Here is a 23,995-nt window from a genome sequence, read left to right as displayed (position 1 = left end):
AGCTGTAAATACCTACTAGATCCCTGCTTCCAAAGTGAGGTCCACATACTGCAACACAACAGCATCTGGGAGCTAGCTACAAATGCATCATCTCAGGCCCCACGCCAGAATGGAGTCACGATTTGTGCTTTAAAAAGGTCACCAGGTGACTTGTGTACACAAAACAGTTTATGAAGCACTCTTCTAGCCAATACATGCAAACACATGAGCATCCTCTCCCTCCCTTTCTTTTTTTTTTAAATTTTTATTTATTTATTTTGAGAGAGAGATAATGCAGAGGTGGGGGGAGAGAGAGAGAGAGAGAGAGAGAGAGAGAGAGAGAGAGAGAGAGAGGGAGATTGGAAGAGAATCCCAAGCAGGCTCCATGTTGTCAGTGCAGAGCCCAATGCAGAGCTGGAACTCACAAAACGTGAGATGATGACCTGAGCCAAAAGCAAGATTCAGATGCTTAACTGACCGAGCTACCCAGGTGCTGCCTACTTTCTTTCTTACGCAGACACATACCCACACAGACACACACACACAGACACACACACAGTTGGGATGAGAGATAGAAGAGGCTGCATTATGTACACAAGTCAATCAAATTTCCATCAAGTAATTCTCTCAGTGACTGCTAGCCACCACAGATAAGGTGTGCATGTATTTCCCCAGCCATCTCATCCCTGCATGATGAGAAAACCAAGGAGAACCTTGCATTCTCCATTTAGCTAACAGAACTAGCTTTCTAGACAACCCAAGGCATTAATTAGATGGTTTCAAAAGGCAGGGCTGTCATAACAGCTTCAGTGTGTTTCTAATTTTTACAATCATTCAAACATGCACCAGAAAGGTATGAAAGCACATCCCAGCCCTCCTACTGCCTTGTCAAAGACAGAATGGAAATATCCATCTTGAAAGCTGGCTAGCAATGACTGCTATTTGAAGTCATTTCCTTGCCATATATAAACAGAAATAAAGGGACGCATTTCAAGAAAAAAAATAGAATCAATTCTTGGACCTCAGTTTAAATAAGAATCATTGATTCTTTCTGACGACTCAAGAGACATTAAGTAGTTTATCTTCTACATAGAGGTGGTCATTGTGGAATTCCTTCTGAAAGTTTTCAGCAAAGAAGAGGGAAATGAAAAGCATCATTATTTGTATCGTGATTTTAACTATATCAAAGATATTCTATTAATTTCTCTCAACCTTAGCCATCCAATCCATGAAATGGGCAGGTGGTTCTTAAGCAACATAATTACAGAGTATTTATGCTTATTATCTCCTCTCCTTTCTTCCACTTTCCTTGTCTTTACTCCAGTTCATTTATCCAGCCACCAGCTGTCACGGTATGTGCAAGGCACCATATTAGATACTGTTGAAGATATTGGAAAAAAATGTGAATCTACTCTTAATGCTTGTTAAATGAGGAAAGAAAGTGTTTTCCTTTGATAAACATTACTGAGCCCCTTTCTGTGGCAGGTGCCATGCCAGGACCTCAATGCTGAGTGATGAGCTGCATAATGCTCTTGCTCTCCGTGTAGTGGTTTCTCATAGTATCTTCCATCAATGTTCTTTCAAAAGATTCTGAAGACAGGTGACTGTGGAACCAGCGGTGTCATAGGGTCATGACCAGGGATAAGTGGGTTCATATAACATACTCAGCCATAAGACAAAAACAAAAGAGCTAACAAAAGCAGGTCGAAGATTCCCACTGACCTACACACACACATACAACCAGATAAATGAACCTCAAGTAAATTTTCTCTCCATACCAATGAATAGAAGCAGTGGGTCATTAGAAATAATTGTTATTTACCTATATTTAAAGGTAGGTTTTAGGAGAATTAAGAATTAAGTAATTTGGAAAAATAAGAAGGAGAAGAAATTGGAGAGGCAAAATGGGTAACATTATATTTCCCAAAGTGTTCTGAAAACTCTGAGCATTAGAAGAAGCCCTTGTTATTATGACAACAAGTAAGCCCTAAGGAAAGAGAATTTAAGACCAGAAGTGAATAATATGTGCACCAGATACAAGGGGACCTTCCTGGGACTCATTATTATTAAGGCAAAAATTTAAGAGCAGCAAAACCACTGCTAATGACCACTGTCACTGGTAAGCCCCATCAGGGAGGGGACCTGTCGGGGGTAAGGTGCTTGGAAGTGAGATCCAGCCTGTAAGTATTAAGAGGTGTGTGTATTCCCTGAGAAGGCGCTGGTAGATTTGTATGTTTTGACTAATACCGACTGAGGGTTTACCTATGCTGCAGAGCTCTAACAGTGTCTGAGACAAAGATCCTACCATCCAGGAACTCACATACCATGAAGTAGAGACAATAAACAAATAAATATGTGACATAATGTCAGGTATAAATAACTGCTATGGCAGACAACAAAGTACCAGGTAGTAGAGAGTGTTATTTTATAGAAGATGGTCAAGGAGGTCCTCTCTGTTAAGGTACCAAATGGGCAGAAACTTGGATGAAGTAAGGCAGTGAGTCATGCAAATACCTTGGAAGAGCTGCTTCAAGCAGAGAAAATGACCAGTGAAAAGATACAGAGGTGCTTGATACGTTCAAGCTGGGCTGGCACTAATGATGTATTCATGTAAGGTATAACATTTAAGGTGGTGCCACCCCAAATCACTTATTCAAGACACATGGTATTATACTGCAATATTTTGGAGTCAATATCAATGCAAACAATTTTCCATAAGCAAAATATCAACATTTTAAATACAGACAAGATCCAACTCTGCAACTGTACAACCCTTCTCGCCTCTCCTTTATCTGGGCCCTATGTTCAAGAAGATCAAGAAGACCTATGTACCTGAAGCAGTGTGGCAGAAAAGAAGGCCAGAGAGCAAGGAGGAAATCCATACATCACACAGTAAGGATTTTCGCTTCAGACTTAGCCATGTAGTATGTTGGGTGATTGGCAAAACCGCCTGGAGCTTTAGAAACGTTGAGGGTCCTCTACAGTGAGTAGTCAAGAGCTGACCCCACTTTTCTCCTGGTTTTTCAAAATAAGAACCATCACTTGATCAGCAGGTCTGGTGAACTTTCTATCCTAGAAATATTACAGCCTAATTAGAAGGACATCTCTACAACTTCTCACAATTTGTAGGTTTCCTGCCTGTCTATGATAAGGACCTTCTCCTAGGACCCTTTAAGGGACTAACCTCAGCTTTGGGAAGTACTGATCCCATCCACTAAAACTAAAGTATTAAAGAGGGGACCAAAAGAAATGACACTGTATTCTCTTCCCTGGCCTACTTGTACTATCAACATATAGGTCTTTAAGAGGTAGGTAAACCCACCAAGCGTTCTCGCTCGCGCTCTCTCTCTCTCTCTCTCTCTCTCTTTTTCCCATGAGAATGATGTAATCCCTGAGAGAAATTATCACTGGAGTCTTACCAGCTAATGAGAAAATTAGAGTCCAATTCTCTCCCCCTCAAACTATTCTTTGAGAGGGGAAAAGAAAGTACCTGCATGAGGGTAAGGAGAAGACAGAAGATATTTCTTGGCTGGCAGCTTAAGTCTAATTAGACTGACAAATCTTCAGCGCCTTCCCCAGTTATGAGGCTTGGCAGGAAAGGAACGAGCCCTGGAGCCGCACATTATGTAAGGCTGTTAATCAATATTAGTTGAGCCCTAATCCTAAAAATAAACTTCCCCTGGAGGCTTTGTTGTCTAGTGGTAAAAGTGAGGGCTTGGAAACTGTGTAGACTACTGTCTCACTTCTGTCAAGCCGGTGGCAGCAAGAAAAAGGTGGAGGGGCCCTGAGGGGATAATTCCTTAGGCAAGTGCAACCATTCCTGATACCATGTGATCTACCTCCTATTATAAAGCATGATATTTAGGATGAGGTAAATAGACTTATCTCGTATCCCAATCTAAGACAGTTTGGTTACTCCAAGAACCTTGAGAAAATTTGGTGTTCTAGCCAAAATCTCAAAATGCCATTGATAACTGTATTCTGTAAATGTGTGGGTCATGTGTTTTGTTGAATCATATAAAATTCCTGATACTTGACCGTTTCAATCTATAAAAATGGCAATTTCATACACTTTGCCCTAATAGAACACTTTGATGTAATAACCATTCAGCAAAGCCAATTCCTACATCAGAAAATGAAAGACTTTTCCACAGAAATCTCTTCTAATTGAGGAGTTGAGGGCTCTGGTTCAATCTGGGACATTCAAAGGAAATCCTGGGTTATTATGGGGTTGTATAGGTCTAGACAAAATTGTTCTCCTGTACTGGGGAAAATTAAAAAGGGGAACTGTTTAAAATGGAACCAGGAGGCCAAGCTCTACCACTCTTGGTCAATTTCAGGTCCAACAAGAAGAGAGGGACCTGGTAAGTTGATAATACATTAGCTACTACTGTACTCTCCCAGCAGGAGTTAAGAAAGCTTTTCTCCTCCCCTGGTAACAGCCCAGCAAATGAGAGACCTCCACAATTCAGCCAATGAACAGCCACTAAACTTTGAACTCCCAGTTCACTCCAACACACTTACTGTTTATGACACCCTTCCCAACTCCCTTCTTTTCTCTATGAGACCTGTCCTCTCCTGTGTTTCCCAGACGTGCCTATGATTTTCCTATAGCTTACTTGTCCCAAATTGTAATTCTCTGCTATTCCCAAATTAACCCATTTTTGCTGGTAAAATAACTGAGTTTTATTTTTAAAGTTAACATGCTTATATAACCAATCATACAGGACATCTAAGCCTTATGGGGATCTGTGAGTTCTGGGAGAGCCTCTTGGTTTGTAGTGGTTTCCTTAAGTCTAGGATTTAGTGAAATCCTAGGATTTAGGATTTAGTGAAAACTTATGGGTAGGTCATGGCCTAAGTTCTTTTCATGCATAGTCATATTTATTACTCACCACAATAGGAAAAGTACTGTTATTGTTATGCCCATTTTACAGATAATGAAACCAAGGCTTAAAGAGGCCAGTCAACCTGCCCAGAGATACACAGCTAAGTAACTAGAAGAACTTGGAATCCAGCTCAGAAATTCTTACTCTAGAGTACACCCACTGCCCTCAAATATATTGGAACTCTACCTGAAATAGGCAGTATGAAGGATCAAGTTTTTAAACACTTTATTTATTTTTGAGAGACAAAGAAGACAAAGCATGAGCAGGGGAGGGGCAGAGAGAAGGAGACACAGAATCTGAAGCAGGCTCCAGGCTTCAAGCTGTCATCACAGAACCCGATGCAGGGCTTGAACCCACAAACCATGAGATCATAACCTGAAGTCAGACGCTTAACCAGTTAAGCTACCCAGTCACCCCTGAAGGAGCAAGTTTTTAATCCTAAGTTTTTTCTTTGTTTTGTTTTGTAATAGTCAATATCAAAGCTGAAGTGTGTTTTTTACTAGTCCCAGCCTAAAACTGAAAGCAGACCACAAGGAGGAATTTCCATATAGGTGCTGTTACAAAACCTAAAAAAACTGGCTTCCTTCTGGAATTTTTGAAAGTGGTTCATCTTCAACTGCCAAATTTATGAGTTCGAGGTAAGAATGAAATCTCACAAAACTCTCAAGTCTTTCATTTCTGTTTATTAGGATAGCTCCAATCTGGCTGAACATTGTGATTTTCTGGTAATTTTCTGGTGCCAGGCAGCACTGGCCAATGTCAAGGTGACTTTACCAATGCCCGGCACAGAAAAAGTGGGTCACGATCCGTATCCTGCTAATAGCATATAAAGGATTCCAAATGGTGATGTGCACAGAACACACTGAATTCTTTCTCTACTGATAACGACTAGGTCTGTAGGCTTAAGGTAAGAGAATACACATTATTTTTGGAACTACTTTCCTCTTAGCCATTTCCTGCCGCATAGGAACAATTTGGTCCTGGTGACCACAAATTACCAAAGACTTTTATTTCTCACTTTTGCCTTCTTTTCTGAATGGGTATCAAGAAATTTGAACACAGACTGAGTTAAACTTTTCCATTTAAGAAGCTGACCCATCAGTGTCATGATAGTAACCCTGACACAGAGGTCAGCTGTAATACAAATGCCTGCATAATTGCTTGGGCACCCCTGGTAGTAAAACCAACAGGAAACCCAGTGCAGTTCTCTCCTCTTGGTCCTCTCTTATTTAGGGGAGTGTGGGGCCATGACTCTCAGAATCTGGATCTCTCGCCTCTCACAAACCTCCTCTATCCATTCTTTGTTCCAGTTGGACTTGGTTCTCTCTCTCAGGAACTACCATCCCTGATTTTGACACTTAGCTTCTGATATGTAGCCAACTGAGATTTGTTTCTCATCACCATGTACCCAATTATACTCATCCTACAAGGTCCAGTTCCATTCCCACCTAATTTGTGGGATCCAGTCAAGCCATCCCATACTAACCCCTTCCTCTCCCCATACCACTACCATTTGTGGGTCACTACCTCATATTGATTGCTCATGTCAAACTCCATGATGGCAATGTTTCTGATTCTTCTTTGTAACCTTAAAAATATGTGTGGATACATTTCATAACAGAACATATTCTTTGAGGCCCATAGAACCCCATGGTGGTTTAAAATGGAAGAGAAAAGGGGCGCCTGGGTGGCTCAGTCGGTTGAGTGTCCGACTTCGGCTCAGCTCATGATCTCATGGTTCGTGAGTCTGAGGCCCACGTCTGGCTCTGCGCTGACAGCTCAGAGCCTGAAGCCTGCTTCGGATTCTGTGTCTCCCTCTCTCTCTCTGCCCCTCCCCCCGCTTGTGCTCTGTCTCTCTCTGTCTCTCAAAAATAAATAAATGTAAAAAAAAATTTAGATGGAAGAGAAAATTAAAGATGAGGAGTGAGCTATCAGAGAAGTCCATTCCTGAGATCTTAAAAACTTTTCATTTGCCAGGACACATTCCAGCCTTCAAATTCTACCTTGACCCTCCTTCAAATCTCTATCCCCCCCAAAACCGCCTAGCCCCCACTGTGAACTACAGATGCTACTGACAGTGGAAGCAGACCCATTTCCTGAGGTGGATCCTTGCCTGAGAGGGTATTGACTTTCATACCAAATGTTGAGGGCAGAGTATAATAATAAGGTTAAAACATATTTAATCTTATTCTTTAAGATGTACCTGTTTTAAGAATTTTACTTCTATTAACTCAGCTAACCCTCACAACAATCCCATGGTGTCAGCAGTACCTTGGAATACCCTTCCTTCTCTCTAATTTTACAACTTGGTAGGCTTATATTAGTTACTAATTCTTGCTCTCCTCCCATCGATAAGTGAGGTTAATGTCTCCCTTCCCTGAAACTTGGAACAACTTTCTCTAGGAGCCCTAAACCTCTATGAAAGAAAGCCTAGAAACTACATATAGGGGGTCATGGATCCAGCTGACTCCAGTGTTTCTAGTTAACCCACCAAGTCACAAGGTGTGTGAGTGGAGCCAGACTCTCCAGACCAGAGTAGTCACTGAGTAAACTCAGTCAGTTCCATGTAGAGCAGAAAAATTGCCTGGCTGAGCCCTGCCCAAACACTAAGTTATGGGAAAATTTGTTTCATAACAATTGCTAACTAGAACATATGTTGTGTTAGGGTCCCCTCCTTAAGGAAAGAAAACACAAAAAGACAAAAAACTCAAGGTAACAAGGTACGTGACAACATCCCTCATGACCTTGTAACATGAGACCACTTAATCAGACTGCATGTTTGTGTGTGTTGCCATATATGGGAGACAAACAAGTAGAAAATATATAAAAAACTATGCTAGGTGGTGTTCAGGGCTCAGTTCTTTGGGTATGAACCCAACCGAGCAGTGCCGGCATGAATAAAGCTGCTGCTTGGAAAGAAAAGCCTTGGGGTGTCATGACTCTCTGTGCTAGAATCCTGCTACAATGTGACTCGCTCAGAGTCACTTAACTCGTATGAAGATCTAGGTTTTAAACCCAGGCAGCCTGACTCCAAGTACATGCATTTAACCACTGCTATAGCCTTACCACTGAAGAAAAAAAATAAAACTATCCAAAGCACGTTGATCATCCTGGAGGGAAAATTGTAAGCCATACCTCAGTCGCTAAGTGACAGGTATGTAATAAAGCCTTTTTTGTTTTCCAATTTATTCAATAAATATTTATTGAGCACCTACCTCTATTTAAGTACTATTACCCACGCATTCACTTTCTCAATGTACTCATCTGCTTCTCAATGCACCCACCTGCTTTCTCAATGTTAATTTTTTTTTTTTTTAATGTTCAGGAGAGGACCTGGAGATACTCTCCTTAATATAGGGTGAAGACCTGATGTTCAAGCACCATAGCTGTGAATAATTTACACAGTGCATATGATCCACAAGCAGTTCTGGAACAAAGAAGAGCATCAGAAATATCAAAGTAGTGATTACTTCCAGGAGGCTGGGGCATTGAAGGGCCATGTCAACTCAAAAGCTATTTGTTTATGTTCACACACAGGTAAGAACAGCACTGAAGGCACTTTGCAGGTTTCCTTTGATCTGAAATCAACACAAATCTAAGCCAATCGGAAACAAACTGCCGAATGATATTTTCTTAGCTTATGTTTAAAGAAAGAACCACTGGAGGGGCATCTGGGTGGCTCTGTCGGTTAAGTGTCTGACTCTTGATTTCGGCTCAAGTCACGATTTTACAGTTCATGGGATTGAGCCCTGTGTCCGACACTGTGCTGACAACATGAAGCCTCCTTGGGAGTCTCTCTCTCCCTCTCTCTCTGCCCCTCTACCACTTGTGCATGCACATGTGTATGCTCTCTTTCTATCTCAAAATAAACTCAAAAAAAAAAAAAGGAACCAATGGATTTTTGTATAACCATATGGTTTTATACCAGGTTTTGATGCTTATTTTGTTTTTCCTGGATGATTCTAATTTTAGGACAACCCTGGTCCAGCAAGGCTATCAAAGCAAAGGAAGCCAGAATAGAGTATCATCTAGAAAAGGCTATAGGATTTCATACATGATCGTTCTGGTAAACATGAAATCCAGTCTTTCCCACTTTTTTTTTTCCTCCCAGAGGTCAAAATTTTATGAGTCTATTTCACCCAAGAAAATTAGCTAGATCACATAGGGCATATTAGAGCTTCTGAGACTGACCTTCCTCACCCAAAATCTTCAGTCTGGGAATTGTCCTAAATCTTGGGTCCCCAGTCCAAACACAGGCTTGATGTAATCTGTACTTGAGATCAGCAAAGGGCTGGAGACCAGGCAGGCTATTGCATTTTTATGTAACCTAGGGCAAAGTTCTTATTTGTTTTAATTTTTTGTAGTTTCCAGTTTTTACTTAAATTCAAGTTAACTAATATACAGTATAATAATAATAATACAGTGTAATTTAATGATTCATCACTTACACGTAACACCCAGTGCTCATTACAACAAGCGTCAGGGCAAAGTTCTTCTGGCTAGTTGGCAAGAACAAAAAAGTCCGAAATCCTTGGCATGGTATTATTTCCTCTAGCTAATCTTTACAAAGAATATGGAGCTTTTTAATCCCTCATTCCAGTTCATCCAATTCTGCTAGTCCACTGTCTTTCCTCTAAGAGTTTGTATTTACAAACCCTTAAAAGCAAAGAATGTCAACATATTTATAAGTCATTTTTATAGCCATTGCAGAAGCAAAAGGAAAGTCATGTAGATGAAATCCAATTATCACTGGACTCAAAGGGAAAGAAACACACCAGAGAGGAGGCTATTAGAGAGAGCATGCTCCAGCTGTCCACATGCTTCACAATGACAACAGGTTCTATGATGTTCAGAGTCATAATCACTTGCAAGACTTCTGTACTTTGTACCCTACTCTTCTCTGGAAGCTCTGGCTTCCTTAGTTTTTGGAAAGACTCACTCAGTCTGCTCCTATGTGAATATTTGCTATAAGAGGGAAAGCCAAAAACTGATAATTACCATAGCTTAGTCCCTATATCCCTATGTATCATTAAATCGTCCTGAGGTCAGTAAAAATTTGGTCTTGAAAAAGACTGTAGGACCAGCCATTCCTATGAAGAAAAAGCCATTTGTTCCTCTGCTTCCCACAGAGTTAGCAGAATGTATTATGACAGAAACAGAACAAGTCTGCCAGGACCTGTGCAGACAGAACTATCCTTTCACCAACCGTAAACAGATCTGCTCTTGAGCTATAGAGAGTCATAATAGAAATATATATTGCCTTTTATCTTCTTTTCAGTGAGTAGAGTGAAGTGTCAGGAGTTATTGCTTTAATATCAGTAGGGAAGAAGCTATTTCTTTTTCCACCATGTATGTAGGTATACATGCAAGGGCACACACAACTATACGACTGCTATGTTAACCAGCTTCTTAGCCTTTCTAAAACACATAAAATTGGCCTGGTAACATCATCAGTGCATACAGCTTCAAATTGTTACTGTGGGATCCTGTAAGGAGCTGTCTGGATATTTCTGCTTAAAGAAAAGGGAAAAGGAAGACAACAGTTTTACCTCTACTTAACTCACATAAACTTAATTCAGAAGAATGAGAACACATAGGGGGCTTAATTGATTATTGACTTTATGTTTACAATGCCCACTGAAGCCAATGGAAGGGTGATGTCAAAGACTCAATTGAGCCCCTGGATAATGTCTTAAAACTAAGAAACAGAAAGGACAAGTACTGATCTACTGAATCATCTATAAACACTAACTAGGCTAGGGGTAATTTCCCCACAAGCAATTGGAATGTCTTATTTTATGCCACAGCATTTAAGGCTAATAACTCGATTAACCTCCTATTCCCTACTAACTAGATTTATGAAATGCCAAGGGAGTCAGCAAAGCATTAAGCTTTAGCGTGGGTATAATTACTTTTAAGTGAAAAAACAAAAAGTGTTTCCACAAAACTAAGGACTTCCTACGTAGCTAAACTCAGACCTTCACAATTTCTAATGTAATTAAGATCTTGGTCAAATACAAAGGAAACAAAATGGATAGAAAATAAGTGATTGATCAACACTTAAAAATTTAAACAAAAACTGCATTTTGTAAGGATTAGTTAAACTTCTAGCTTCAATTGTCCTTGATTTAATGCTACTCATTGGTCTCAAGTGAATGGTTCATGTTTCAGCAAAGCCATGAAGAGGATGTGAATAGAACTGAAGTAGGATATAGTCTTTCCTAGGATAACAAATTTTCCTTCCCCCTTTTCCTTTTTTGCTATTGAAAAGAAAAGAAATGAAATGAAAGGAGGGAGTATTTCATACTGAAAGTGTTAGCCATTCCTCATTTTGAATAACAGCCTTACCATTTCAGCGATAAATATGATAGGGATAATAACCCATGAGTGCACATAAAAGTTTTATAACTTTTTTAGCAATGACTTTGTCTTTCTCTACTCCTATAAGTGTCTACAGGCATCCTTCTTACAAACATGGTAAGTCAGATACTTTAGCAATATAGCAACACTGACATTATAGTAATGTCTCAAAGACAATCAAGAAGACTCAATTAATAGTTGTAGAAAGGCTTACCTGAATGCTTGCTGTAGAACGATTTTTGCGGGTTGTAGTAGTAGCCATTGTAGTGGTGGTTTCCATGACAGTGGTAGACATTTCTGGTGGCATGGAGGTCGTCTGTGTTGTTCCCAAGATTGACGGGACTTCTCCCACCAGCCGGACACTTCCATTGATTTTAATATTGGGGTTGTTCTCAGCCGCCATGTTCAGTACTTTCAAACCATCATAATAGAGCCCAGAGAGCTGCCCTTGGAAGAGACGTCCTTTGTCTTTTCCGCCAATGGCTATTTGCGCCTGGGTGTTGAAGATGGTTAACTGCCGTCCTAGTGGGTTGGGTGGAGGAAACATTATTATTCCCATATGTTATCTTCTTTGTCTTACCTGGTCTGAATGGACCAGGTATCAAAACAGCCTTCCTTGAGCAATTGAAGGGGAGAAAATTGGATAACAAAAACTCAATAGATAGTAGCAAGTAACATTTCACTATGTTTATCTCTTCCACTGTCTAGCTGAATATCCTGGATAAACTGAATAATTGAGTCTCTATTTCATTATTGTGATGAATGAGAAATCTTGGTTCAATGATACAAAGCATTGCAGTATTCTTGGTGGGTATGTAGTTGTGGATGACAGAAAGTAACCCCCAAATCAGGTGATAATAGTAATAAATACCTATTGTATTCATTTTTAACTTACAGTGTCACAGAATAACAACTAAAAAGAATTATATATGGCAAACAAAAACTCTGTGAGGTAACTTATGACACTGGATTAAAAAAATAGGTCTGATGACTAAATTAACTGAAATTAAATTTCAATTAAAGACTTGGATTCATTATAGATATGAACAGTTTACTCACCAAATACCTCATTTCCTACATAATACATAATATTCTATCTATACTTGACGTTTATTAAACAATAAACATCATGACAGATAATTTCCTATCTCTTTTATCTTTGGAGAGGGCGGATTATGGTCACACAACTATATCTCTCCCTAAAATATGGGAAATAAACAGGCATTGATAATGTTTCTGGGGCAGGGGAAAATGTCATTCCAAATCAATGCATTATAAAAGAAAGGATGGGTATTAACGAAAAAAAGAGACACAAAAAACTCCTTAAAATGATATAAAGGTATATTAATGTGTTGAAGACTATCAGTAGCTCAACTTATTTGGAGTTCCCATTTGGAGAACCATTTGTGCTTCTCTGAATAGAAAATTATCAGAATGAAATCATGACAGAACAGAGTCTAGAATAGTGCAACTCAATTTATCTTCCTCCCAACTACCTCCACTTAAAAAAGCCTCTCTAGTGTCAGGTCTCTCCCAGAAAAACCCAAACAGCTTTTTAAGGCCAAGGCATTCTATGCTATTATTTCTCCAGATAATTCCTTCTGCTTTTGCATATGGAGAAGTGGGGGAAACTTATTAATGGAATTAAATATATCCTTTTTGAATTTTTCTCCACTTAAGTCAGTAATAAAACAATGCTCCACAAATTCTCAATCTAATCACTTGGATTATTTTTAGCTATAAATGACTGGTATGTTCTGTTATTATTGCCTGATTATTAAAAGGGAGTTTATTTTTAAAAGACTAGGGTTTCTGCTCCACAATCTCTAATTTGAATAGAGGCATACTCTGATGTTTGGGCTCTTATCCTCTACCACTATTACATGTTCTTTAACTCTATACAATAATTACCTATCCTTGAATTTCTGGTGTATAATGTGGAATGCCTTCTGAATGCATAATAATGGATGAAACAAAAGAGGCAAAGAAGGGAAAATGCATCTGCTCAGAGAGAACTCTTTATACAAGAGTCAATTCTGCTCATGGGGAAACTCTTAACAGCATAGTCAAGAATAATTTATAAATAATACCTTTTTGGAAGCTTCAAACACTGCAGTATGGAGAACTGACCAAAGAATTTTGTTATAGTGAAAATGATCTACACTCTATAAAAATATTTGGAGCATGGAACAGAATCTGTTGGACTTGATAACAGAATTGTCCAGATGCTAAGGGAACAATCAAAATAGATCTAATAGATTTCCATTATTTTCTCACCAATTTCTTCAGTGCTCTGTGCACATACATCATCACCTGCCCTTTGGTCTCTCATTTCTCACACAAGATGCAGCAAAATCTTCAATGAACAATAACACTGGATAATGACCTGCAGCTCAAATCTCTTTATTGTTATTTTTTTGACTACAGCTTTATCTAGGACCCCTAAGCTTATGCATAAGAAATGTCATGATGGAAAGGGAGAATAAATACACCCGTATAGGCATAGGCATAGGCATAGGCATTGGGGGCAGCTTAACATAATAAAGAAGAAGCTGCCTAAAAGGAGATCTCTAGGACTCAATTCAGTAGCTTACACCAGATAGCCCAACGTCAAGCTATCCCTTCCATTCACACAACTGTTGGCCAACAATATTTACTCATCTCCTTTTTTGTATATGCTTTAGCATCGATGATCAGTTAATAGATATAGCTAGTTATAGGTAAGAGATTTTATATTTCTAGTATTTCTGAAAGCACTTCACATCAATAACAGTCCTCACCTTATTTTCCTGGTGATATCATTCTGACAATTATTACAAATAAAAAAAGAGAAAATTGAAATGCAAAGTTGAATTACACTAGCTAGAAATGATGGATCTCTTTCATTCCAGTTGTCACATTACACTCCATAAAGTGGTCTTTGCTTGTTCAAGACTAACCCAAGCATGGAGAAGGGCAAGGCATGTTTTCTGGGCTACAGGATTAAGCCACTGCTCCACTTCTGGCTATGGTTGTGATCTCAGAGAGATCTGAGTAATTATTTCTTGAGAAGAAGACACTAGTTGGGTGAAATAGGGAAGGAGGTTGTCTATGCTTCAATTTTCCATCATGCTATGGGAAGTGTATGGATTTCTGTTTGCTTGTCTATTTCATGGTCTGTTTCTGGCTATATCTATTTTTCTTTTGGTTATAGACCCTTTCCTAGCCCTCTGTACCTTGGATTAGGAAGTTAAGAGTAAAGTTGGCAATCACTAAAGTAATAGTGGGAAACTCTCAGTTTCCCACCATCTCGTCCTCTCGTCATTTTACCTCTCCAACGTAAGCAGGAGTAAGGGAATAAACTGGGAATCAGTCATCACTACCCTCTCCCTAAAAAGCGGTATTATAAGGGACTGACTGGAGAAAGTTTTATCATTTGCTCCAGATTTCTCAAAATCAATGCCAGATTTCATTATTGTTATTCATTACGATCAATTGTGGTTTTTTTTATAATAAGCAGCCATTATATCTATATCTATAACCCAAACTAAGAATTGTTCTATTATCCATAATACTCAATTTGGTTATACTAGTACTGGGTTTGTAGCAGGTTACTTTCTGTTTTGTTTTAGGTGCCCATGTTCTTGGAAGGCATTATTGCTACCTCATTCGGATATCAAGTTCACATACTGCTTAAATTAAATCTTTGCACGTCTCCAGACAGTGTCACACAAAGACTAATTAATTAAACCTCAGAACACCCTTGGGGAATAGGCAGTATTATTTCTCCTGTCCTCAGATGGGAAATCTGAGATATAAAGAGGTTAAGTGGATTGTCTAAGGTCAGAAAGTATCAGTCAATAGTAGACAGAGCCAGAAAACAGACTCAGGAATGTTGTGACCCACATCTCTTCTCCAATGACAGAAATAACTTCAAAGAGGCATTCCAAGTACTTTCCTGATACGTCTGCCTATTCATCCTTCCATCTTTACCCTTTTTCACTCATTGTCTTTACAAGGTCTTTTGGTATATATTTTCTACTTCTTTTGAAGGGAAGGTTAGCTAGACAGAGGAAGGGGTAAAGCAATAGAATGAATAGATGTTACTCACCCAAAGTGTAAAAAAAAGTAATTTCCGTTAAAATAATGCAGAAGAGAGAAACTCCAAGATTGCAAATACCATTTTCAATATTATATGCATATATGAACATATACATATTTGGTTAAGAAACTAGAAAGCCGCCCTCCATCCCACCTGAACCACCCTTCCCCCTCGATTTGTTGTATATTTCAAAGTGTCTTTCTATATGAAAGCCAACTGATAACAATGCTATCAGCAGGAAAACTAAAAGCCTACTCATAACTTTATAATGGTTTATACAAATGAAAACGCCTGGCATGCTCTTCAACTTAGACTTCAAAAGGCAATGGAGTAAAAGAAAATATTATTAACATAAAATTGAAAGAAAAAAAAGTTCTCTCAGGCACATGAGACTCAGACATGCATCTAGTTTTCTTCTCCTTTTTTAAAAAGTGAGGCAATCATAGTCTTTAATGTTAAAGGGACTTTATGAGCTGGTGATTACTAAACGAATTATTTGCTTTTTAGAGTTATTCTTAATTTATTTTTAATTAGACCACATACGTTAAAAACAGGGCAAACAGTTAAGTCTCAGTGAGGATTTTCCGTGTTTAAGGGTCTGAATGTTGTCACCCAACTGAAGACTGTAATTAAGCTTGCTTAGGTTGCATATTAATATATTCAATTACTTATTATGTGTAACTACATCAAATCTCTACGAATTTTAAGAACCCACTGAAGGTCTTGAGACAAGAGTAGCTTGCACTGGCTCAGGAAAGAAGGGAATAAATAGCTTCTGAAAATAGAGAATTTTCTTCATTGGAAGATAATAGTTTACGTCGTAACAAATAGAAGCCACACAGAAAATTCTAACATCAGGTATAACCGCTGCCCTCTTTTATTAACAAAGTGGTTGTTTTCTTCAGTAAATCAGAACTGCTGTTTTGCCTTTCATGAGCCTTTCTTTTCCAACGCATTGTCTTAACCACTTCCACTTTTGTTGCATAAATATTAAACACATAAGGGTATTATACAACCAAAGTGTAAAATAAGCTTTTTTTTTTTTTTTTTTTAGTTTCAGCCAGCAACTAGGACACAATTAACCTCTTATGAAATACTTTTGCCTCTGTAAGTTTGAATCTAAAGGCAAAATTCATCTTTCTCGTTCTTTCTTTGTTTAAAAACAAATTGTTAAAAAAACACTGCTCCCCTTAATAACATTTGGCTTAGGCAGTTTATGTTATAAGAGTCGATCTGATGATTGTTTTGTTATCCATGCTAGAGAGTAAAGCCAAAACAGCCTCAAGATGTAAGTTTAAAGAGTACTTTTGAAATTTCTTTAGAAAGCTTTGGTATAAGAGGTAATTTAAAACAAATTAACAAATAATGTCATGCAGTGGTTAAATTGCCATAATACATTTCTTTTTTAGAGGATCCTGGAATTTCTTGTTTGTGGTTATCATGCTGATAGCAAGCTAGATGTTAGTCCCTTTAACTGTATTTTAATGGCAATGTATTATAGCATGATTTATCAACATATGGCAGGTGGAAGCTGACACAAATTATAATGAAAATTAAAACAGTCATTTATGCAGCAGGCGATTATCATTTAAGGAACATTTATTTGCAGGCTTTAAAAATGAGGGTTTAGAATCAAATGATTTTAAAATGAAAGTTTTAACGACGGTTACCTTTTTCCTGCAGCCACTCCTCTACGGGCCGGTTATATTTGAAGGGGATTTTCTGTTTTACCATTTGGAAGCGTTCATTATCAGTGTTGCCTTTAAAGTTTAAAAAACAGCTTAAAAAACAATCTGAAAAGTCAATACGTCATTAAAAACATCCTAGGTTGTTGGTTTGTTTATGAAGTTTTTAGAGATAGATATCAATTTATCTTTAGTAGAGGTGGAGTCGAAGTCACTCTGCCCATGGTTGACAGGTTTGAGGTCAGGCTAGTCTGAGCTATGCAGTGCTCCATCATCATATTTTGGAAATGGAGCATGAGATGGGAATCCATCTCACCCCAACCACACCTCAATTGGGCCAATGGAGGCACAGGATTTTCCTGGTTTGTGAATAATTTGCCTACCAGATCAGCTTTACCTATGGTAGGAAACTTGCATTGTCTCAGTCCTGCATGATCTACTCTCACAGTACTGAACCCTATCAGAAGCATGGGGTCATGTCCTTCCTTATTCTCAAGTGTTTGTAACTGCTCTAACTTCTGGTGGAGGGAAGAAGACAATTTAAGTCTTGATGGCCAAGGGTGACTTCTTATTCTGAGGCCTTGGTATCTCATCAACTATGCTAAATAGAGTATCACAGATGATTCTTTACATCTCTATTCGTCTGTCCGGACTTGTTCTACATTTTAAAAAAGAAGAAAACCCAAAGTAAATATTTGTAAATCAAAGCAGCTATAAATATAGTGATAGAGTATTAGCAGACTTTTAAGTACCTAAATTTTATTACTACTAATAGATGCAAGCTTTATATGTTTATCTAGTCTCTCTCTCTCTTACCTTTCTATGAGAGGTCCTTTCTGAACAAGTATCTATTCATAAAGCCTGTTCAGGATACCTCCTTCAGGCATGAAATATCTAATTAATTTCAAGCCTCAAACATAATGCTTTTAACTGCTACGATGCCCCCTTATTCTTTTTGTAACTGTTGTTACCACCCCTGGATGATTTGTCTAATTAGGACAGACTTGGAGAGTAGTATTGTAGAGATATACCCCTAATGAATATGCTTCAAGTCACAAAATAATGAAGCCATGTTTGGGGAACTGTTCTGTCTCATCAACCAACCTCACAGTGATCAAGCAGAAACTAGTGAATTTTAATTCATGAATTTTCACTCACAGCCCTATACTGGAACTTAGGGAATCCCATTCCAAATTACCAACATTAAAAATGAAATAAAAATCTCAAAACAGATGCTCTTGGAAACGATTTACAAAAAAGTCTAAAAGCCAGAAAGAATGTTAGGATTAAATATAGCAACAGGCCAAGTTAAAAGAAGGTCACCATGGCATTTCAATCTCAGAGCCACCTTCTTATAGGAATTATTGACAGAGAAGATTCCACATGTGACTAACTAGTACCTGCCTTCCATGAGGTATAAGATGGGAAAGGGGTGGCTATGTTGGGAGATGTTTCCAAGATTTCCCATTCATTTCTGCTATGAACAAACGATTTAAGAAGGTGACTCATTCTCCTTCCCAAGGAATAAAAACTACTAACAAAAACAACAACAAACACAAAGCTCATGAAAGAGACAACTACGGATCTGTATCCAGCCTCCATCATGGTATCTTCTCTGGTTGGGATAAAACATAATATTAACATATCAAAGGATAAACTACAATGAATGGAGTATTATTTCTTACACAAATAAAAAGGAAAGGGAGAGGCTGCAGGCAAGGAGGAAAAACAGAAAGGCAACTTCTTGGGGCGCCTGGATGGCTCAGTCGGTTAAGCGTCCAACTTGGACTCAGGTCATGATCTCCCAGTTTGTGGGTTTGAGCCCCACGTTGGGCTCTGTGCTGACAGCTCAGAGCCTGGAGCCTGCTTCGGATTCTGTGTCTCCTCCTCTCTCTCTGCCCCTCCCATGCTCATGCTCTGTCTCTCTCTCTCTCAATAATAAATAAATGTTAAAAAAAAAAAATTAAAAAAGAAAAAAAAGGCAACTTGGTGTTTCAAACTTCAGGACAAAAGAAGTTAGTTTTATCTGCTAATGTAGTTACCAATTAGAGATTATCATAATGATCCTCCTTGGTAGATTTGGGTATTCAGAATTCTATTAATCCAAAATGAAGTTGGGTAAATTCTTACATGTATTCACAGAAAAGGAGCATGCACTTTTCTGAAAAGAACCTATATCTCTAACTGTTAATCTTACCCCTAAAGAAGACAGACAACACGAGGGATACCATCCATCTTCATAAGCTTTGACCCCTCTCAAGTTTTAGTTACAACAAAGCATTATACTGAAAGATGGCAAATGGGTTGTGCCAGATTCACCTTAAATATATTCTATTACTTTGGGTTTTCTGTAACTTGTTGTTGGCTGCAACATTAATATAGTGATAAGCGTCTCTCCACTCACTGTGGAATGGATTAGTGAAGTCGATAGCAAATATAAAGCTAAATATTCTTAGAAACATGCAGGGTAAAATCAGTAGTATCCAAAATTCCAAACTGCCAGAGTTCTATATGCAGTAAATTAAGTAAATTAGAAAGCACAATGATTTACTTTCTCTAAATACATAGGGGCTCTTGGTCCTCCTAAGCATGCCCTCCCCATACACTCTGTCTCAAACCTAAAGCTCTACAGAAGATAATTTTGAGGCATGGTACACGCTAGTAAAAGAGAAAACTATGTTGGATAATCAATAAGCGATATGTTGGGAGGACAGCATAGCCATGATTCAACCTTAGACCCATGGGGAAGTGAAAGAGAGAGAGTCATTCTTCTCCATCTCAGCTTTAAAGACATTTAGAAAAAAGTTTTAAGTTTTCCACACCAGACTGATAGTGTCTGGCACTAATGATAGTGATCTTGCATACTGTTAAAAGTTGTGAAAGATGGAAGGTCATTTGGAAAACCAAACCAGTTTAAATTGCCACATTAACATTGTTCTTAGTCTCTTTTCATGTTCTTGTTGGTTTTTATTTTAATTTATCTGAAACATTAGTAAGAACTGTTTTAGAAACATGTGCATGAGAATGAGTTCATTTACCCCAAGCCCCATTTGCTAGACTGACTAAAGAGTAAACAACCTTCTAAACATAAGAATTCATAGACAGCGAGTACCCTGAAAGCTGAGCAAACCTTGTAAAAATTAATGTACATTCGTATTAAATCCTTCATGACATTCAGTTGTACATTTCATATAGCAACCAGTATAAAAATTTAAACAAAGAGTGAAATCAATTCTTCAATAGAAAGTAATGATATCCTCAAGAAAGAATGGCCTTATGAACAGTAATGTCATGATGTCACTAAAAACAGACATATGTGCATTACTAATTAGACCAACAAAATGTAATGACCACACTTCTCAAACACACTGAGAAATCTATAAATTATACCATGAGATCTTTAAATAGACAGTTCTTAAATTACTATATAGATGTGACACTCACCTACAAAGAACTGAGCTTTAGAAAAGAAATTAGTCACATTTTATTCTACTTAAAATAAAGGTGTGTAGGTGAGTGTATTTGTGTGTGCGTCCATGCAGTTTTTATCAGAAATTGATATTTTTATGCCACTGGCCTCCTAAATTCACTTGCATTTGTATCATTGCTTCTAATTATCAAGTGTTTCAACTCCTGGAGATGCATACAACAGGCACTGTTGAATTATAATATTGTGAAGAACAGAATACTCTGAGGTGAGATTATTGAGGCCCAACTGGTTCATACATAGCTTCAAACTTTATTCAGAAATACCTCATGTTTCTTACATTTGAGTGAATCTATTTAGGATAAAAAAAAAAGAGAACAGAGTAAGTAAGACAAAGAAGGCAAGTTGACCCTTCAACAGTTCCCCAATACATCAGACCCTCTTTGTTGTCAAGCACTCCCAGAGGAGTAAATTTGAAATTTGTTGTCAGTCCCAAAGGAATAAGTATTCTTTAAATAGAAGAATGAAATGATACAGAGAACTTTTGTATAGCAAGGAAAATAAATTTTACAACACCTTTATATACTCTATTGGTCCAAACGCAGATCCTATTCATTAGCTATTATACTTAGTTTCTTTAAGCCATAATTAATACAGCACAGGAGTTAAAAGCATGGGCTTTGGAGACCAATTTAGCTTTGGGTTCTAACTTTAGCATTTAATAGCTGTGTGACCTCATGCAAGTGACTTGGCCTCAGTTTCCCCATTTCCCAATTCACCATTGGACCTAGTATAAGATAATAAGAGGTACGGCATATTCAGAACACGGGTATGAAAAACATTCAAGTTTTAAAAACCATTATTAATACAATTCAGTTGTTCCCTAATGATCTAAAGGGTGTACTTCCATGGCCTCAGGACTTTACCAGGCCTCCATTCAAAACATGGGCATATTCCATTTGGTCTGACAAAGGTTATCTTTCAAAGATCAATGAAACATAGAAAAATAAAACATCCTAAATATCCCCTAAATCTCCTAGCTGTTGCTCTTTTTAGATTTCTGAGTCTTTTAAAATATACTCAGCTAACCCCATTTCCAAAACAAAGTGGGTTTCTTAAACCACTGAAAGTAAAGGAACAATTCAGGCATTGACTAATGTGATTTCTTGGTCCAGCCACAGGTAATGAGGATATACTGCTTCTGTGTTGAGGAAGAGTGTCCTAAAGGTTCTGGCAATTTGCACCAGGCTGGCAGAAAATTCCTATAAATACCATCTGAAATGTTGTCAAGCACATGGACATGCTAATAGGAATACTGTAACAGCATTCATCTGTGCAAAATTAATGCCAGAGGTATTTTTTTTGCATTTTGTTTTGAGTCCTAGAATAAAGGGGGAAAAAAAGGTTTTTTTTTATTGTTTTCTTGACACTAAAAAATGAGACCATGGGTCTAACGAACAGTCAAAGAATGAATACTATGTATTAGAGCCAGAGGCAAAAGAAAATCGATGTGAGTAGGCTCAAGTAGTAGGGCTTTCAGAGGTTCTTACAAAGTCTCTCTCCCTAAAGAACACTTCGTGAGTTTCAAAGCAAATATAAGACACTAAAGAAAAGGAACTGGGGAAATTCTCTAAGCTTGGCTCTGGTCTCCTCCCTGGTGTTGACTCAGATGAACTCCCCTCGGAGTCAAAAAGTGGGCTACTGTGCTACCCAGAGGGCATCCTGAATGTTTGGCCACTTGTAAGTGATGGATTAGACCTCAACAAAAACCAAATAACTAGTATTTATAAAGCGCCTTTCAACCAAAAAGCTCAAAATGCAATTATAAGCATCATCTCATTAATCCTCAAAACACACCTTTGGGGCTAAAGAAAAAAGAACTATTTATATACTATGAGCTTGATCTTACCATGTGCTAAGGAAAGAAATTAATCTCTTGGAGGAGAAAACTGATCAACTGGGGGAAGTGAATTAACAGACTAAGAGCACAAGGGCATTATTAAGTAAGCAAGATTCTCCAGACTTAGTTGGGTGGTTCTGTGAGCCAAGGGATCCACCTTTCCCAAGTGATGAGATGTTTGCTTCTGGAAAGCAGTATGGGTCACCCAGGCATACCCTAACTTGGCCAAGGAATCTTACTATCTCATGTGTTTTGGAAATGTTCAGGAATGGAAGACATATGTGGAAAACCATATTATTCCCTTCCTGTATCAAAGTAATTTTGTATCAATTCACCATCTCTAGGCTACTGGAGTTAAGCTGTTGAAGCAAAGATGGCTCAAACATGAACGAAAAGAGCATTGGCTGTGGAGTCTGAGAGACTCTGGGTGAAATCCTATCTCAGACATTTACCATTTCTGTGAACTTGAACAACTTACTTACTTTAGATGACTAGAGTTTCTTCACTTAAAAAAAAGATAATAATAACCTTTATTGCAAGCTTTTATACAAATTAAATGCAATAATCCAGGAAAGAGCTTAGTTTAGGAGGTGTTCAAAGAGGTTGAGAATGGGGAGAGTTTACAATTTATTTTAATTCTCAGGATCTTTCCCTAACACATGTTGAGAGATGAGGACCATGTTAGAGATGTAACCCTGGTCAATGTCCAGATATCCAAGTGACCATGTCTCAATTCCTTAACCTTTGTTCCTGGCTGAGGTGAGTTTTTGTGCAAATACGTTAACACTGAACTTCTCTTTCATATCCCAAATCTAAATGAAAGTGCCATTTCTGTTGAAATGTAATTATATTAAAGACCATTTACCCTGATGCAACAATGAGAACATATATTACCAGTCCCTACCCTTTCCCTGCATGTTGATGCCAGTCTCAACTCTCTTTCTAAAGCCCTTTTCCCCTGAAATTTCTCACTTCTCCTCACCCATAAAGGATACTTTCAATCCCAGAAATATTACTAAAACAGGACTGCAATATCTTTATTTGTTTACATAAGTTAAAGGAATATTTTCAAGCAATTTCTAATGGAATCTGCTTCAGTACAATAGATCTATGTAGCATCTATTCTTTATTTAAGAACCACTTTCAAAAATGACATGCTACAAATTAAAATATAAATAGCCTACAAAATTTTATTTCCTTCCATAATTATTCCAAAATATGAACTAAAGCTAGACTAGTCAATAGCAATGTCTGAATGTTGTCTAGTTCCTTTCTGGTAAACATGTTTAAAATATCTATGTCTTGTGTCTTCAAGCTGTATTTGCTTCATATATAAAATGAGGATTATAATAATAACCGCAAAATGGGGTTGCAGTGAGAACTAAAGGTATATAAAGTCCTTAGTACAATGTGTGGCACAACTTAAGTGCTCAATACAGGACTTGTCACTATTGTTGCTATTATTAAAATAGTGCCCAATTCAAAAGGGTTAAACTCAAAAGACGGTAAACTCACAAAAATTACTTCACTACACAATTTTTAGTGTCAAGTCTTTTCAAATTTCCTTTTGACATGAAGCGCTAATGTCCAGTCTTCAACCATTTGACATATGACCCCTTCCAGATCCCCCCAGGTGCCTTTCATTCTTATCACTTATTTCCTCCTTGAGGCAAA

At 38.0% G+C, this 23,995-nt stretch overlaps 1 protein-coding gene across 32 annotated transcripts in view; it reads right to left on the bottom strand.

Annotated features, from left to right (window-relative positions):
- NRXN3 (neurexin 3) overlaps positions 1-23,995 on the bottom strand; it is a 1,553,894-nt gene that overhangs the window by 136,707 nt on the left and 1,393,192 nt on the right. For 18 of the 32 annotated variants that reach the window (XR_008299766.1, XR_008299767.1, XM_027066299.2 and 15 more), the window contains 2 exons: positions 16,980-17,069; positions 11,443-11,750 (listed from right to left, as the gene is read on the bottom strand). Coding sequence is in view for 30 of the 32 variants with exons in the window: in XM_027066299.2 (XP_026922100.1) it covers positions 11,443-11,750; positions 16,980-17,069 (398 nt within the window). In the remaining 2 variants the exon portion in view is untranslated. The remainder of the gene's footprint in view (positions 1-11,442; positions 11,751-16,979; positions 17,070-23,995) is intronic. The other 14 variants (XM_053225120.1, XM_053225129.1, XM_053225121.1 and 11 more) reach the window with 1 other exon arrangement.

The sequence above is a fragment of the Acinonyx jubatus genome, chromosome B3 (genome assembly GCF_027475565.1).
Source record: "Acinonyx jubatus isolate Ajub_Pintada_27869175 chromosome B3, VMU_Ajub_asm_v1.0, whole genome shotgun sequence".
Taxonomy (NCBI): domain Eukaryota; kingdom Metazoa; phylum Chordata; class Mammalia; order Carnivora; family Felidae; genus Acinonyx; species Acinonyx jubatus.
This window is presented reverse-complemented; position numbering and strand designations above follow the sequence as displayed.